At 36.4% G+C, this 17,538-nt stretch overlaps 2 protein-coding genes across 3 annotated transcripts; both read right to left on the bottom strand.

Moving 5' to 3' along the window:
* Positions 1 to 427: 427 nt before the first annotated feature.
* Positions 428 to 4,438, bottom strand: LOC7472582 (T-complex protein 1 subunit gamma). The gene is made up of 10 exons (XM_002305309.4): positions 4,258 to 4,438; positions 3,891 to 4,163; positions 3,730 to 3,798; positions 3,541 to 3,612; positions 3,037 to 3,110; positions 1,796 to 2,458; positions 1,573 to 1,698; positions 1,314 to 1,418; positions 1,136 to 1,210; positions 428 to 862 (listed from the first exon to the last, which is right to left on the bottom strand). Exons 1-10 carry the CDS (start codon positions 4,280 to 4,282, stop codon positions 674 to 676), a joined length of 1,671 nt encoding a protein of 556 aa, XP_002305345.1. The 5' UTR covers positions 4,283 to 4,438; the 3' UTR covers positions 428 to 673.
* Positions 4,439 to 5,652: 1,214 nt separating this feature from the next.
* Positions 5,653 to 16,219, bottom strand: LOC7463010 (uncharacterized). Of its 2 annotated transcripts, none has more exons than XM_052451926.1 (20): positions 15,590 to 16,219; positions 15,363 to 15,425; positions 15,128 to 15,283; positions 14,977 to 15,039; positions 14,826 to 14,885; positions 14,603 to 14,707; positions 14,364 to 14,474; positions 13,451 to 13,492; positions 13,184 to 13,279; positions 12,918 to 13,105; positions 11,637 to 11,926; positions 11,411 to 11,532; positions 11,280 to 11,322; positions 11,116 to 11,207; positions 9,115 to 9,163; positions 8,450 to 8,520; positions 8,222 to 8,338; positions 7,392 to 7,492; positions 6,333 to 6,378; positions 5,653 to 5,953 (listed from the first exon to the last, which is right to left on the bottom strand). In XM_052451926.1, the coding sequence occupies exons 1-20, from the start codon at positions 15,752 to 15,754 to the stop codon at positions 5,903 to 5,905; spliced, it is 2,031 nt and encodes a 676-aa protein (XP_052307886.1). In that variant the 5' UTR covers positions 15,755 to 16,219; the 3' UTR covers positions 5,653 to 5,902. The 2 variants fall into 2 exon arrangements, with proteins under 2 accessions (XP_052307886.1, XP_006384363.1); XM_006384301.3 differs by having other exon boundaries at positions 14,977 to 15,054; positions 15,590 to 16,218.
* Between the last annotated feature and the right edge of the window lie 1,319 nt (positions 16,220 to 17,538).

Genomic DNA, 17,538 nt, shown 5'->3' with positions numbered 1-17,538 from the left:
TTTCGTGGACTAATTATTTAGTCAAAATTATAACCTGAATTATTAGATTTTTATTATTTTAAAAAAAACATACTCACAAAGACTTAACACAAACCCGCAGCATTGCGGGGACCACGTCTACCTGTCACGTTTTGAGCTAGTGTGCCTTCTCAATTCTTTGCTTTCATCCTTCGGATTTTGCACAAAGGGATAAGCAGACCCCCTTCGTTCCGCGGCTCTTCATCATCGTGTTCCTGATCTATCAAACAAATAGAAATGCTGCCCTAGACCGAATCTTGGCAAAACTTTAGAGGTGCCTGTCTGGGGACCCACCACTTTGCATAATTTATAATACCAACATGACCCCCGTTCCTAAAATCATACAACAAACTCCCAAAGCAAGTATTTTCTTTCAAAGAGATGCGTAAGACAACAAGAAGGCAAAAAAGAAGAGAAAAGAGAACCACGTCAATACAGTTTATGTAGATGAAGAAATTCAGACTGGACACTACCACTAACTAATAAGAGTAGCATACAATAACTATATGCTCCACAACACCGGCAGGCAGATTCAGACAAATAGGCCCAAAACTTTGAAGAAACGCACTCCCTAATCAAAACTTGAATAGAACAGCTGAAGAAAAGAAAGTGGCTTTCTTTTGAGGAAAGTCAGTTCAAATAGTAACTAACATCTTCAGTCGGGAAGTATCTGCTCGCTGTCTGCATCTGCTTCTGTCTCAATCTTAGGCTTGGATGGACCCTGGGCTCCAGGGGCCTGCTTCTTCTTGATTCCACTCACAATGTCATCAATTCTCAGAAGCATGCAAGCGGACTCGATTGCTGTTTTGAAGGTTTGTGCTTTGACATTGTATGCATCCCATATCTGATGACACGGGCAGATGGTTATCAGAACAAAACAGATTTTGTGGACTTGAGAATTCAATCACCACCATCACCATAACATATCTATCTAGTTAACTTTATATAAGAATATGTGAAGACAAAGATAAGGTAATCATATCACAGATGTAAAAGGACCAAACCAATCAACTATGGGGATTAAACTAAGATGCAAAAGAATATTTGCATAAAGGGGTCATTATCTGACCTCCATTTGAAGAACAAAGCAACAGGACTTGAAACTACAATATTATACCTTCCTCTCTTTCATATCAGTAATTTCACCAGTGTTCCCATCTATGCCAATCCATGCATTTTCACCATTCGCATGCTGCAGTAATGAATTAGACACAAAATAACCAGAAGATGGATGAGTGGAATCCGTAGGCAGAGCTTTTATTCTGCAAAAGCATACTACAAAAAAAGGTTCATACCTTTCCTTGCAGAGCAGTCATGGTTCGGATCACATTAACACCACAATTCTGAGCCAATGTCCTTGGTATAGCCTCGAAAGCTATAGCAGCAGCTTCATAAGGCCACTGTTTCACAACCAGTAGAAATAACATTAAGGAAAATCATGTTAACTATAATACATATCCTAATTTCATCCTCAAAAAAATTTGCGTAACAGTTGGTCAAATCTAAAACTTATTGAAGGGTGATCCATTGGTGCAAGAGATTTTAATCATTCACCTTTTCTATGCCTTCGATGGATGAACTTTTTTGCTTCAGAGCAGCAGATACAGTTAATTCTGTAGCACCCCCACCAGGAAGGAGTTTTGGATTCTTGAGTATATTTCTTGCTACAGCCATGGCATCCTATATTGAGAACAAGATTTAGAACATCAGATGGCTGAGGAATATTTAAAAAAAAAATAATAACAGAGAGGAGTTTGACAGTTAAACCATTCAATACCTGCAAGTTTCTTTCCACTTCATTCAGAAGATCCTTGCTGGCACCTCTCAAGAGAACAGTACAAGCCTTTGGATCTTTGCAATCAACAATGAAAGCAAAGAATTCATCCCCAATTTTCTTAACCTCAAATAAGCCAGCCCCAGTACCAACATCAGACTCTTGCAACTCATCTGGCCTGTTAACAATGGTGGCCCCACATGCCTTGGCAATTCTGTTATTATCAGTCTTCCTCAGCCTCCTGATTGCACTAACACCAGCTTTGCTCAGATAGTGGCATGCTAAATCACTGAGACCCTTCTCTGTGATTACCAAATCCGGTTTGAACTTAAGTATCTGCACACACATATTCTCTATGTATTCCTCTTCCATTTTCAACAGGACTTCCCAGTCTTCTTCTCTAACCAGCTCGGCATTTGTCTGGTTCTCTCCTTTCTTATATTCAACGGGGCAATCAAGAAGAATAATGCGCGGATTGGGAATTTTTCTTTTCATTTTTCCTGGGGCAACCACATCTTTGTTAAACATAACCCCTTTAAGAACCTTCGAATCTTCCAACTGGCTGCCAGGCACCTTCTCAACCTTAATGTATTTCTTAATGTCAACTTCCCGCAACCCTTGGCCAAGGTCAACACCAACTGTTGAGGTGGCATCAATTGCTAGATCCTAGAAGTTAGTAAGTACTTAGCTTAAAGGAAGTAAAATTTGACCAGATAAGAACAAGGCATGGGACAATGATTAATGTTCAAGGTACTCCCTGTATTCAGAATATTTTAAAACCAAGGCAGGAAATAAGGAAATGCAATAAAAATATCAGCACCGCATCACCAAATACTGTGCTTCTGCTTCTTTTTTATGGAAGTGTCGTCTATTCATCAGCAAGGAAATAGTTTCAATGAATAGTCCAACTTTATTCAACTATGTTTCCTTCTAGTAGCAACATGGATACATTGTTTGCATAAATATTCCTCATCCACAATTCATTAAATGAAGAATGCAAAATTTACACCTCAAAGATCTTCACATTGTTATAATCAGGGACAAAAACACAAAGTGAACCATGCATAATCATATCAAACAAAGAGATTGAAATCTCACATTTAAAAGCATCCAATAAACTTGGATAGTTCGGCATCCCAAATGAGAGTATTAAGAAATTTCACGGTTCAGATAAAAGAAATGACCAAAACAGAAGTCAACAAAATGCCATTTGTATAAACCATTAGAATGCAAAGGATACTTACAGCAATTAAGTCCCCAAATTGACTAGTGAACTTTGTGCCTATGCAACTCTTGACCAGACCCAACATTGCCGGACCTGTCATATATATCCATAAGTTACTAAAACAACAAAACCAAAAGGATAATTTTTCAGCACCCCACAATGACCCTACAATCCTTTATATTATATGAAATGAGTACTACATTCCCAGTAAAAATAGTTGAACTCCTACAACAGGGTGTTCTTTATAAACCTTCATCTTTATCTTTTTCATATTAAGGAAAAAAAAAACCTAGCAAAGCTTCTAGGTTATCAGCACTAGTAAGGAGAGGGTGAATATTACAGATTCCAACTAAGAAAAAAACCAACCACTAATCCTCTCCCTCAATATAAACTCAAATTAAAAACATAACAAGATTCAACCATTGACCAAAAGAAGTAAATTGAAACGGAAATAACACCACCAAGAAAAAGGAAGAATCTTGATAAACAATAACAATCAGAAAGTTAAGGAGCAACAACTTACGATCGTTGACATCAATGGACACAGCAATTTTGTCAAGCACGGCAATAGCATCCTCCAGAGCTTTACTGTAGGCTGCAGCAATGGAAATATAAATAATTAACAAAGTGAGTTAGTTAGTTAGTGAGAAAGAAGCTGATGATCCAATTAATTTTATTATAAAAAGAAAAGATGTAGAACCAGTTAAGTTACCTCGGCAAATGACAGTAGGATGATAGCTCTTTTCGATGAAAGCTTCAGCAACATGAAGCATCTCTCCCCCTATTTTCATTCATCCAATTAAAATCAGTAGTGATAGGTTCAATAAGTAGTTTTCTTTTAAAAGGAAAAAAAATACACGACGTGGTACCGACCGAGAACAATGACAGAGGTCGTTCCGTCACCGACTTCTTCGTCTTGAGTGCGACTCAATTCAATCATGGATTTGGCAGCAGGATGAGCCAGATCTAACTCACGGAGGATTGCATTGCCGTCGTTGGTAACAACAATACCACCGCTGGCATCGAGAAGCATCTTCAACATGGACCGCGGACCTAAGGTGGTCCTGATGATATCGGCAACTGCCTTTGCAGCCTGTATGTTGGCATGATGTACCTTCGTTCCTGATTCTCGTTTCAACGAATCCCCTGCAGCAGCGGCCACACATTTTTCATTTATTATTGTAATTGTTATTTTTTTTTTTTAATATTTGAAAGAAGAAATTAGGGTTTTAGAACTTACTGAGAACGAGAACTGGAGCGTGCATCCTTCCTTTTCGCTTGTTTAGGTTATACAGGTAGAAAACCCTAGAAAAGGAGACGAGAGGAGAAGAAGATACGGACTGTTTGTGTGCTTGTATGTTTAAACTTTTAATCCTCTTAAAAACGAAAAATGGCTGCCAGCCCTCCCTCGGTGGGTTGGGTAAGCTTCTAGACTCGAAATGCGCTCTCACTTAAAGTAACAACGCCTCAAACCGATGTCGTTTCTACACCCAACAGTACAGTAACGCGGCCGGAGGAGAGGGAGAGAAGAGGGTAAGGAGCCCAGCCCAACAGCCCACTCAATCAAAATTCTATTTTCTTCCTATTATACAGCCCCTTAAGCACAAATTCCTTATTGGGCTTACAACTTGATGAAAACACCGGATCCAAGTTTTGTACGGATGAATTCAGAAATCTAATTAAATGGAAAGGACAAAACAAAAATCCTTGTTTTTTGATTTTGTTTGTAGGAACTAAAAAAGAAACTAAAAGTGTCAGTGACTCAGTAATATGAAATATTTTCTAACATGTGTTTGGTAACTTCTACTTTTTAAAATGTTTTTTTTTATTTTTTTTATTTAAAAGAATATTAAATTAATATTGTTTTTCAATAGTTTTAATATATTAATATAAAAAATTATGAAACATTTCCTAACATGTATTTGGTTTTTTAATTTTTTTTATTTAAAAAAACATTAAAATAATATTTTAATATGTTAATGTAAAAAAAATTATAAAAAACCACACTTTCAAAAAATATTTTACACCATGTTACCATACACTAAGTGATTTTAATTCATTTTGAATCGAAAAACAATTTTAAAAAGATTTGCTTTTATTATTGCTTATTATACAAATTTTCATTTTCATTTTGGATTTTTTTTAACTAATCATTTTTCTTATTCTTATTTTCACAGCTCAAAATATATATATATATACACACACACACACACTCCCCGCTCCAGCCCTCTTCTGCAACAGAGAAGGTCCAGCCTTTGGGGATGTCGAGGGGCCTGGAAACAATTTGAGGCATCTCATTAACACCACCACCACCACGACGCTTTTCCCCACGAAAGAAATGCGAAAGCCATCGTAGCCTTCATGTCTCCCTCCATATACCTCACTCTCAGTTAACTAGATGCATCATGCGATATAATGCTGATAGCTGCATTTCCCAAATTGAAAGCATGTATCTCGCCTGGCATCCACCTATCTATCCCTTCCCTAAGTGGGGTCTCTGATACGAGTTTTTTTTTTTTTTTTTGTGAAAAAAAAGAATATTACATGCGTACCAAGTTGAATACAACTCATCTTCAAACCGCTGTGTGTAAGAAGTTCTAAGCAGAAGAATACAGTTGCATGGAAGAGGCTGAGATTTCGTAAAAGCCACCTCGATCTTCATGGCTACATCGGGTTAACTTCCCCAATCAACACGGTTTCTCTTTCCTTTAAAATGAGTTTCTAATTACAAAATAGAGTAAGCTGAGAGACTAGTATGACAAGAAATAAGCACTAATGCCCTTGCAATTACAACTCAAGCTCATTGCATACAACAGATTGTACACAGGTTTCAACAAGTTCAGAATGCTATTCCCAGGCTTGACGTCTCAAAAAATGTTGTTCCCTCACTTGATGGAAAATATACTTCTTTTCTTTCCTTTCTTTCTTTCACCAAACTGCAACAGCCAATAAGAGTGAAAATCCTGTTTTAATGAGAGCCAACTCAACAGAGTTGTTCTTTCATACATTATCTTATTGTGAAAGAACAGCATTGAATGAAGCGTCCACAGAATCAGGCAACCCTTCGCACGGAAAGAGCATACAACAGCTAATGAGTCGCACTACCACATTTCTCAACAAAACCCTTTCATCACCCCTAACCCCAACACCCTCACATTCTTATAAACCCCAATGCTACATATACCAGAATGCACAATTTGTAATGTAGCTTGCATTGTTGTATATTGTATAGATATACATGGCACATACAAGTCACAGGATTCCATGAAATTCACAAAGAAGAAGAGGGCAGAAAAGAAGGTACAAGAACCATACCTGTTTGATAAATAATCTCAACGTGAGAACAATTGTATCTCTTGCACTGCAAAAAAGAGTGCATGAAAGGTTAAGCATCTGAATAGGACAGGAACAGCAACAAAATTTGGAATGAGCAAACTATATAGTGTTGCAGCAAGTAGGAAGGAGGCGTATTGGATAAAGGATCAATGGAATCTAAAAACAAAGGAAAGGAAAAGAAAAATCAAAAACCTTTACAGACTGCTCAAAAGCCAAATGTAACCTCATGATCAGGGACAAACTTGGCCAATGTCAAGGATCAACAGTAGGCTAGCAAATTATGGCACTTCCAACTCAAGATAATCCTAAGGTTTACTGATTGCTTGGGCAGCCAAAGCCGAGTTCATGGTTTAAGTCTTGAGAACAATCAGTTTTATACCTTGCTCCAACAGAGCCATGGATTATAACCAGTTTCATGTCATGCCTTGAAAGAACCATGAGTCATGCATGATTATAATTTCTTTTAATATTCAACCTGTTCTTTTCCATTCCATTTTCAACATTATAATGCATTAACTTTCTTGAAGAAACACTTACAAAAAAAAAAAAACACTTCTTTAGTAGCCACTAGCCATCAAACATAACCAAACCAACTCTACAAAAAGCACAAGTGGATACAAATCTAGCTGTTTGAGACTTTAATCTCCCTTTCATATCTTATGTAATCTTACTGATGCATTCAGATCCAGACAGAGAAAACTAAGATTCCCTTTTCCATTGAATGACAGATTTTGAGGTACTCCCAAGAGTTCTGTTCCCATCAATTACTTTTTTTAGGGGGAAAAAAAGAAAGAGGATATGTGCTTTTATTTAAAATAAATTAATGACAAGAAAATTATCATAACCGTCCACATAATCACAAAAAATCAAAATACTTGAACCTTTAGCAATCCAGTTCTGTAATTTTGTTTTATTCTCTATATTATGCACCAAATTCATAATTATATGGAAGATAAACGTAGTTCTTATTTCTTTTACTTTTTGACCATGGTGGAGGAACAGGAAGAAAACCCAAGGACAATAAAAATTCTAACTTACTAGCTGATATCTGTTGAGTTGTCATCTGCTTGTAAGAGATGCTGACGGCCAGTAGAATCAGTTAATATAAATTCTAAAGCATGTCCGTAGGGAATTGTAACCTATAGAGGGAGAAAAAAGAGAAGATTATGAGAATAACATAATAAGACATCAACCACCTTTGTGATTTTGAAAGATAAACAATTGGCAAAAGGATGGTAATCTTCAATGACTGAGAGCATGAACCCAGCACCATTAAACTTGCAAGACTCACAAGATGATCACAATCACAGGGAGCCTTTGAGCAGACTTAAATTCCATTTAAATGAAAAATATTGGTATTATCATCATACCAGGTTCAACAAGTGCAAGTCAATTAATCATAACTACAATAATTGAAACTAGCTATTGCCATTGCTGTGTTTTGCCACTTTCCTCCAGAAAGTGGGTGCATATACTGCAAGATACAAGTGTCCATGCACATGCACTATGCATTAATCGATCTTCATCCATGCAATTTCTTGACGAGAAATTTGCTGGATAAAGATCAACAAAAAAGTGTGTAGAAAGGTCCATGGCATACCACATTACTCACAGACTTGCACAACATCCACTATCAATTCTGGTATGAAGGCATCACTTAATAGGGGCATGAGTTTAAAAATAAGTTAACACATCCCATCAAGGCAAGTACCCAGTTTTTTTAGTATGCCATGAAAACATTTTCTTTAGTGGCATTCGTTGCACTTAACATAATTGGCACTCTACATTCTTTAGCATCAGGAGATCACATTTTTCATTAGATTGCAAGGCCTTTCATACAAATTAAGAGGAGGAAGAGAGGAGCATACATTTATGGTTGGTGAAAACTTCTCAGTGACAGCCACACCCCCCGATTCACTCTTGATACTGTAGCCCTCCCTCTTGATGGCCAAAGTAGCTGGTTCCCATATATCAATAAATCCAGTCTGTAATATCAAACACCAAATTACTATCCATCCTGTTTAAAATATGTATAAAAGGTCTTCAGTAAGACCTTGATAACAAATGGAGAACAAAATTTGTGTATAGATTCATACCGTAAGGCCTACTTTATACGAAACATGGCCACTATAAACAGTCTTCTGTATGTGTTCATGCATCTCAGGATCTGTGACCAGGAAAGTGACAATTTGTAACATTTATCCTATGGTGAGCAACTTGACCAGAAAAAATAAATTAAGGTATCAAAATGCAAAGGAACTGTAAAGGGAACTGCAACAATTCAATGATATAAAAATATTAAAGACTAACTGTGGCCCTCAGTATAGGTTTCCAAAATCCACAAAGGAGTTTGTCAGCTTGGAGTGGCCAATTTTGATGCCACCTGCAAACAGTATTAGGAAGACTTCTGTTCCTAACTTGTAAATGAGGGAAAGGTAGTTTCTAAACTGTTGCTAGCAACATAGGCGACAAATAAAGAACTTGTATCTGTTGACCATAGGCAACCAAAGTTAAAAGAAGAAGAAGAAGATTGGATAGGGAAGAAAAATCAAGTAGAAAAAAGATCCACATTGAATAGGGAGGGTGCAAAGATGATTTTATAACTAATGTGAGGACCATAACAAGGGGAGAACAAGAGGACAACTTTTAGTATGCAATGCTTTTATGATGTAACAAGGACAACCCATAAAAAAAAGGAAGAATAAAAGAATAGAAAGAACAAAAATCCATAGAAACTGCATGTTATAGCATAATTACTAACCATATCTGATCTTTTTGTGCTCATTTGCAAAGACCTTTACAAGCTCCCCCTGGAGACATTAAGAAATAAAAAAGGTTATCTCACTCACAATTTATATGACAACTAAGATATGTAGCGATGACAATAGTAATCACTCAAATTAACATTTTTATCAGGACCACCCAAGAAGCGCTTCTGCTTGACCACAAAACTATCAACAAGCTAAACAAGGATAGCTATTATGCTTGTGTGCATGCATGAGCACATTCAAATATTATGTATCTTTTGTGAATGGGCTCAAACAAAACCTCCAATTTGTATGCAGATCTAATCACCTGATTCAATATTATTCTAAATATCTTGAATATATATATATATATATGCTCCAATTACTTGGACTTAGAAAAGACACGTGAAAGGATTTCCGAGTTCTTTACCCATGCAGACATGAATAAACTCAGATGCCAATATGCAACCTGATGCAATCCCTCTCAAGAGCGCCCCACGCACACTCAAAAGCAGATGTAGCTCAATTCAATTCAAATGCATAGTCAATAGACTAATGTACAGTGGAGAAAAGTAAAACAAAAAAAAGGCCTACATAACAGCAGGTATGCAGCAGAACACCAAGAGACCCTTAGTAAACCTATTCCTTTACATTACCAACCTATCACAGTTGTAAAACCTATTACACATGAAAAGGAAGCCTATCTCACAGAGACAACCTCCCATCTTGCCTTCTTTGTTTTTAATCTTAAATCAACTTCTGACAATTTTTTACCAAAATTCTTGTTAAATTCCGATGCTTTGTTCTTCAAGCATCAAGATCCAAGCAAGCTATACCAGCAACTGTCACAAAGAAGTATAGTGGCCCAGCCAGCAAAGGGCATGAGGCAAATCAATAATTAAAACCTATATTAAAACAAGAGAACCAGTATGACCGTACAGCCCTAAAACTGATGCAGAATGAGCTCAAAGCATGTTAGGACGCTAACATGAGCACGGGAAATTGTGGAGGTGCATATCTGACAGCCTATTAGGTTGTTTTGAATTTTTTACCAAGCTCTGCCAAATGTTGGTCTTCAATGGCCAACGAGCTAAAGTTTAGTTTTCCAGCAATAAGAGGAAGCAGATAGCAAAATTGAATAAGATAAAGGAGATAAAGAAGAGAAGGAGCTAGAAAATCCATCAATAAGAGAAAGGAGATGGAGATAGAAAACATGAGAGATCCAAGACGGGGAAAGAGAAATAGAAGCAGCAGTTGGCATTTTCTAAATTGTACATATCTGCAAATGAAAGGGAAAATTTCATATAGGAAGTTCTACAAAGACTGAGGATCTTAACCTCTTCCTGATCATCCTGTAAAGCTGAGAGTCTAAACTCAGCATGTGCTTGGCATTTTCCACTTTAAGTAGCAACCCTTGCATGTGAATTAAGAAGATGCCTAACTATATATCCCAGGAGATGAGGTAAAAATTAACTATAAGATCTAAAAAAGAATAAAAAATGAAAAAAAATAAATTATATATATATATATATACCTTATCAAATTTAATCAGACTGTTGGTGGTGCAGGACGAATTAAAGCTTTTCAAATTATTTGCTTAGGAAATTTTGAGATATTATTTTATTTCATTTAGAATATATTTCATAAATCTAGCTATATTCAGTATGAGTTAGAAGTTTTATTTTGGTCAAGACTCTATTCTATTTCCAATCTTACTTCAGGATTTCATTAGGTTTTTAGTGTGTGTATAAGAGCACTAATCTAATGCTTAAGAGGTTGAATTTAGTTTGATAATTGTGAAGCCTTTGTTTTCTCCCTATAGTATTCTTCTATTTCTTTCCCTTTCTTCTATTTTCTCCTAAATCTTATCTCTGTCCTGGTCCTACGTCACCTAGCTTGTCATAGGAACTTGGAAACCCAAAAAGAAAACCAGACAAGAAAAAGACACAAGCACACACGAAGAACCAACTATTGCAAGCGCATGGGAATCACCAGCCCAAACTGAGAACTTATACCTTGCGCTTCCTGTCATCCAGAGGCTGGACTTCTATAGCAAGGTAGGTTTCAACATCATCAGCAGTAACTAGATAGTTTGGTTGTTTTGCTCCTGCAACCAGAAACTCATTAAGAAACAGCCCTGAGGTAGAGAAAAAAAAGAAGAATGAAAAAGAGAGTATACCTTCAATGTAATTAACAGATCCATCTTCCAAATGCCGTACCCACTACCAATGAAGAAAGAGGAGGTTATGAGGAACATTAACATTCTACCCAGATGCTAATGGATGGGGAATTTAAGTGACAGAATCACACCTCAAAATTACAACTGGTTGTTCCATTGATGGAGTATCCGCATGCCTGGAGTTCTCTTCCTGGAAGTGCTTCGCCTGAAATTTGGAGGCCCTCTATTGCTGGTAATGGATCATCATCTGCAGCTGCATATCATAATACATCCAATGGGAATGTTCAACAACAATACTTAACTAAAAACTTTCTTGGAGAAGAATGTCTCAAGCTTCCAACAACACTACAATCTCACCCTCAGAAAAGGAAGAAGAAGGTTCTTCAAGAACTGGAGGTAGGTAAGGAGAATATGAGGTGCCAGGATCATCCAATGTATTTGAGTATAGAGGGTTTCCTGATCCCCAATTAGCCGGAGGTTCTCTCTCGTTCAGTTGTCCCTCTGCTTCAGGATCATCCAACTCACTGTTGCTGACAGGGTCGCGAAACATGACTTGTTTATTGGTTGTTTCTTCACCATAATGAATAGCTTGTGCATCACCCCTGGAAACTGTAAAATGTGTCGGAGTATCATGAGCTGCTGAATTCCTGGTAAAAAGCCAAAGTCACTGGATCAAGACCAGCTTGTATAAGCAGTAATTGTTCCATCTATAGCACAATTTTTATAATGAGAAATTATCGAGAAAATTCACAAGAAATCCCTCAAAGAAACAGGAAAGCCTGTACAAATCTGAATAAATGAAGAAAAATAAGTTCCCTGCCAGAGGCAAGAAGGGGAAAGGGAAAGATGAAGACAAGTATGCATGATTGAGATAAATGGATTGTCAAAAGTTAATCTAAAGAATTTCTAGATATACACAGCTTAGGGATTTGCACGATGCAGCAGCCAAATTATAAGAATTCTATTGCTAAGACAGTCTAATTTTTGGTGAGGCGAAAGGTGCACAACCTTTGAATTTTACTTAAAATGGTGGAGTACAACAAAGTCAGAAGAATGAATTCAATCAGAAGGAAAAATGAGGTCTCCAATGCTACCAAATATTCTTTGGCTGTTTACTACCTAGACATCAACCCTGACCAAGCATAGGTCTCTTGTGTGGATCCACGGGTTCAGTACAGTTTGTTTCCAAGGTTTCTCAAGTATATCAGAGGAAGTATTTTTAAACAAAATCAGTTTACTTGCCTTTGTTGGCTCAAGTTGCAGAGCTTTTAAGGATTTTCATATGGAACGCATCTTGAAAATAAGAAGAATGAAAGAAGAAATTTTATGAAGGAATAAGAAGAATAATGAAACATAAAAGATGAATTAAAGTTCAGGCAAAGCTCATAGCATACCATCATTCTCTCTTTTTGATGATTAGAAGCTAGCACGTGCTTTTGTTTTAAAAAAGAAAAGTTGATAATAGTATTGTAAAAAGCACAATATTTTCCAATGAAGGAATGGAGATTTCATTATTTAGAAAAAAAATAAACCATACATATGACCAATTGATGCAAGAATTTAATGAAAACAGAACCCACCAACAAATGCAGAGTGTACATTCAGTTCACAGTAGCAGTCTCCATTGACCAGGCTCACCTGCTAGCAAGAGGTGAATACCTCCCTGCATCATCAAGATCCAGATTTTTCGCAGCACCACCAGCCAAACCACTCTGATGGTGACTCAATGGATCCCAATCTGCTGCTGTCTGAGTATCAGAAGAAGTCATAGGTATCTTTCCATGGGAATATGATGGCTGTGGCACCAATTCAAGTCCACTTTTGCTCTGACATGTAAAACACATGAGCATTTAAAGAAATAATTTTGAAATGCTAGATGAAATTCCAGTAAGATATAAACATACCAAAGCAGCATGAGAAGGTGACTGTGGAGCAAAATTTGAGTGGTTCACATCTGAACGCCAAGGTGCCAGTTGATACTGGGACTCCTTGAGCTTTGACTGGAACAGAAGGAAAGAAGATAATCAACACCCATTCATTCATATGGAAATAATAAGCTGAGGAGCAAAAGATCTCAAACTCCCACAACTTAAGTTAACTTGCTAATTACAGATCACATAAGATGAATAATCGTGAACTATCTATAACAACCTCTTGTCTGCATAACATACCTCAGTATGAATAAGCTTCTCCTGGAGATGTCTGAACAGCACCTACACGATAAAACTTCAGCTGGTAAACAGCAAGCAAGTGATTTTATAGCATGCATAAATGAAACAACAAGAGGGAAAAGGCAGGTGTTTAAGGTCAGCTTCAGAAATGCTTCAAAGTGGTGTCACTGTTCAAAAGTTTTTTCCTATGTGCTCTATCACCTGATCTTCTCAAACGAAATAATAAAAAACAGCACCTACCCTGACACAACATCGCTATCCCTGGATAGTCTCTCCATTATGTCCTTCTCCAACAAGAAAATGTTTTTACAGGGAGAAACGACATAAGGAACGAAAGGGATATTGGAAGAGAATAAGTCAAGATACTGACAAGGTCTTTCAAGTTCTCCTTTCAAAAGGAAGCTCCAGTCATATCGCTCGATAGCCAGAAATATTCAAGCATCTGTATCTATACTTTTAAGAACAGAATTACAGCACATCCCTATGAAACCGCACATCTTATATGGTAGCCATCTCTAAAAATCAAAAGAAATAAAGAAAAGAGAGCTGTGCATATTGCGATGCATTATTTTGGATAAGTTAGCATGTAAAAAAATTTAATTAAAAGAGGAGTTTGCTAGCTAAAGAAGTTGTTTCAGCCCAGATGTGATCAGATCAGTTTATTTAATTAGACTCCTAAAACATGATGCATATGAGTGAGCCATAATTAGAACCTTGTCTGGTTGGAGGTCAATGCCCACTAGCAAACTTTAGTCCAAGAATAAACTTATGTCTGTCATTCTGGAGCATCAATCGCTTAATGTGGAAAACTTGCTCAATCCAGAATCTCCGAAAGGAGACATGATGAAAAAAAAATCAGGGTTGTGTGTGCATAAAATACTCAATATACCATTAAAAAGCATTTGGCACTGACCTTAACATTGCTAACAATAGACTGAGCATCAAGAACTGGTGGCTGCAAAGAATACTCCGCAAGAAGAGGCAGCAATGACGATACAAATGCGGATCTTTCTTGCTGTGCAGCCTAAAGAATCAAAGGATTAAGTCAAATTCTCTGGTTTAAAGGTGGATAAAACAGTGAAAATATCCAAGAAAGAAATAGAAAACATAAAATCAACCCCAAAACAATGAAATAAAAAAGAAGAGACCTACTTGCAATTCATATGTAAGACGTATGTTCTCCTCGATTATATCTTGTCTGTATGATAGAGCTTTTGATGCAGCATCAACAAGGTCCTGTTGCTGTTGATCAAAGGCCTGCAGCATGAAGCTCATTTAAAATTTGTTTTGAAATACTCCTCGAAAAAACTAGAAGAGAAAGCGATGGGAGGGGGGGTTCTTGATCAAAGCAAAGAAGGAAAAAAGGTACACTTGCCAGTCGCATGTAAGCAATGCGCTTTTCCAGAACATACTTTTCATTCCGAATTTGTGCTTCCTATAAACAAAAACCAAATTACACAAATGAATTTCCATGATGTAATGTGAGCACAGAGTGAGCAAATGATGATTAGTTATGTTAATTCTACCTTGACAGAATAGTCAGCAAGATGTTTCCTTAACTGCATAATCTCTTCTTCATTTTCACGAACCTTGAGAGCAAAATCCTAACAAATATAAAAAGTTTCATAAGTCTAAGAGTTAACAAAGGAAAAGTTTTGCAGAAGCGCATGCAGATACCTGCTTCCAAAGATTACTCTGGGTGGCAGGATCCCCGTTGTTGGGAACCAGTACACTGGTAGGATCACCGGCAACAGCAGATGATGCTGATTGATGAACCCGCTCGTTCCATTGATCAACAGAATGAGACCTTTCAGTCAAAGGTTCTTCTATTTTCTGCCAAACAAAAAAGGCCAAGTGTAAGAGAAGCAGTTCTCCATTGTAATGAGAAGGGGTTGAAATCCACAGTAATTACATATTTTTCAAGTTGCTGAGTCTTGCTCTGAAGTTCAGACTTCAATAGCGTATTCTCTTCCACCTGACAACAAAACCATTGGCATTAAAATCCAACATCGTTACTGATTATACACAATAATCCGGTGCAAGGTATAACCAGGGTTTGGCAAATAATTAGATAAACAGGAAATGTTTGAATTGAAAGTAGCTCATTGTAAGAATGGATCTATTGTCGGGGGAGAAAACCTGTTGCCTAATGGTAGCCTCGGCAGCTTCGACTGCTTTCATGACCTGAAACAAGCTGTTGTTGTTGTTGTTGTTGTTGTCGTTTTGGCTGGAGTCATTATTATTATTGAAGGATAATCCAGATAGCTTATCTGCTAATTTCCTTTCGCGACCACCGTTCTCCATCTTCTTCGTCTCCCTCCCAATCTTCCAATTCCAATCGCACTCCTCCTCCTCCTCCTCCTCTTCTACTGCTACTAATACCTAATACTGGCGGAGCTCGTATTTCCCAAACCCTAATTTATATTATAAAACACTACTAGAAAAATAAAAAATCGAGAGAGAGAGCGCCTCGATTAGATTTTTAAGAGTAATTCTTTGTGTGTTTGTAATAATACTAATGATGATGTGCGTGTTAATGAAGGCACCCCCAAATCTACTCCCAGACAGCCACGATGCTCATCATCATCATGACGCCTTTTTTATGTCCTTTTCCTAAAAAATAAACACAACTTCTATTTTTCCAAACTAAACCTTTTGAAATGAAAAATAAATAAATTCTATCTGCGCCCCTATATCTATAGCAAAATAGATAACCTCCATTAGACCAGATCAAGCCGATGAACGACGACGACCATCACCATGTGTTTTAATCTATCTCTTATTATGCCGTTGATGTAATTATATATTAACTTGATATGATTTGGTTTATTCTTTTTCCAATAAAAAAATTGACCAAAAATGAGATAAAGAGAAGTTAGGGTATATTCAATAATGTGATAATTTTTATTGCTGTGATTTAAAAAAATTAATTTTAGTTGAGATTTATTTTAATATTAAATGTTTAGTTAAAATTATGGTTAAAATTAAAGTGGAATAAAAAATAGTTTAATATATTTGGTTAGACTTTATTTATTTTTGCGTTTTAAAAACGCTTTTAAAAAATTATGAATTTTTTTTATATTTTTATTTACTTCAAATTAATTTTTTGATGTTTTTAGATTGTTTGGATGTGCTGATATCAAAAATAATTTAAAAAAAAACCTTATTTTGATTTATTTCCGAGCAAAAAACACTTTGAAAAGCAATCGCTACCACACCCTCAAACACTCATGTGGTATGCTTCTTGTAGTAAAGTTTGGAAATGAAATTACTTAAAATGACATATATTAATATTGGAGATTTTCAATTTAAATATTGTAGATTTAATTATTATTACATAATTAATTGAATAATCCCTTTTGAAGGTTCTCCTTTTATTGTCTCTTCAAACTATTTGCAATTTCATCGGATACAAAATTCATATGTGAAGGCCTTTGCGATCCTTTGCTATCTGAGCGAGCAACAACATCTAGTAAAAAATTATTGGGAACAAAATTAGTAAAAAATCTTTGGGAACAAAATTAGGATTGCTATCATATTTTGTAAAAGCCACATCATCTTGCGTTCTCCTTCTAATATAGTTATGTAGTGTCATTGATGCAACTACAATCTGAATTTGTGTTTTGTATGGATAAGCAAGCATGTTTTGTAAAATTCTCCATCTTTATTTCCATACTCCAAAAGAACATTCTATTGCATTACATAGTAATGAGGGTGCACGATTAAACACTTTTTCTCAGCCTCTTGGTTGTTCATGACGCCTGAAATCTTGTAAGTGATACCTCTCACCTTTATATGAACCTAAATACCTATATTTATTGGGTTATCCAACATCAACCAAATAGTATTTACCTGCAATTAAGAACAACATGATAAGTTTTTCATTAAGAATCAATAACTAAATAAGCATTCTATTAAACTTATAGTGGTTGTTCTTCAATTTATATCATATCAATACGTTCCGGTGATTTAGAAAATTTTATAATACTATTATCAATAGTCTCAAGAAAAATACGTGTATTGTGTGCATTGTCTTCCCATCCTGCCTACACAATGTGAACTGCCTGTCAAAACTACAAGCAGCTATA

This window comes from Populus trichocarpa, chromosome 4, assembly GCF_000002775.5.
Source record: "Populus trichocarpa isolate Nisqually-1 chromosome 4, P.trichocarpa_v4.1, whole genome shotgun sequence".
Classification (NCBI taxonomy): domain Eukaryota; kingdom Viridiplantae; phylum Streptophyta; class Magnoliopsida; order Malpighiales; family Salicaceae; genus Populus; species Populus trichocarpa.
Note: the sequence above shows the minus strand (reverse complement) of the source record. Positions and strands in the feature narration are given on the sequence as shown.

Excerpts from the sequence above, each read along its gene's own strand:
- LOC7463010 (XM_006384301.3), bottom strand. The coding sequence starts at position 15,754 with ATGGAGAACGGTGGTCGCGAAAGGAAATTAGCAGATAAGCTATCTGGA. Across the intron at positions 14,475-14,602 it reads GTCTTACATATGAATTGCAA|GCTGCACAGCAAGAAAGATC; the intron begins GTAGGTCTCTTC and ends TTGATTCTTTAG. Across the intron at positions 7,493-8,221 it reads AGTTTTCACCAACCATAAAT|GTTACAATTCCCTACGGACA; the intron begins GTATGCTCCTCT and ends CTCCCTCTATAG.
- LOC7472582 (XM_002305309.4), bottom strand. The coding sequence starts at position 4,282 with ATGCACGCTCCAGTTCTCGTTCTCA. Across the intron at positions 3,111-3,540 it reads GTCCATTGATGTCAACGATC|GTCCGGCAATGTTGGGTCTG; the intron begins GTAAGTTGTTGC and ends TATATATGACAG. Across the intron at positions 2,459-3,036 it reads AATTTGGGGACTTAATTGCT|GATCTAGCAATTGATGCCAC; the intron begins GTAAGTATCCTT and ends ACTAACTTCTAG.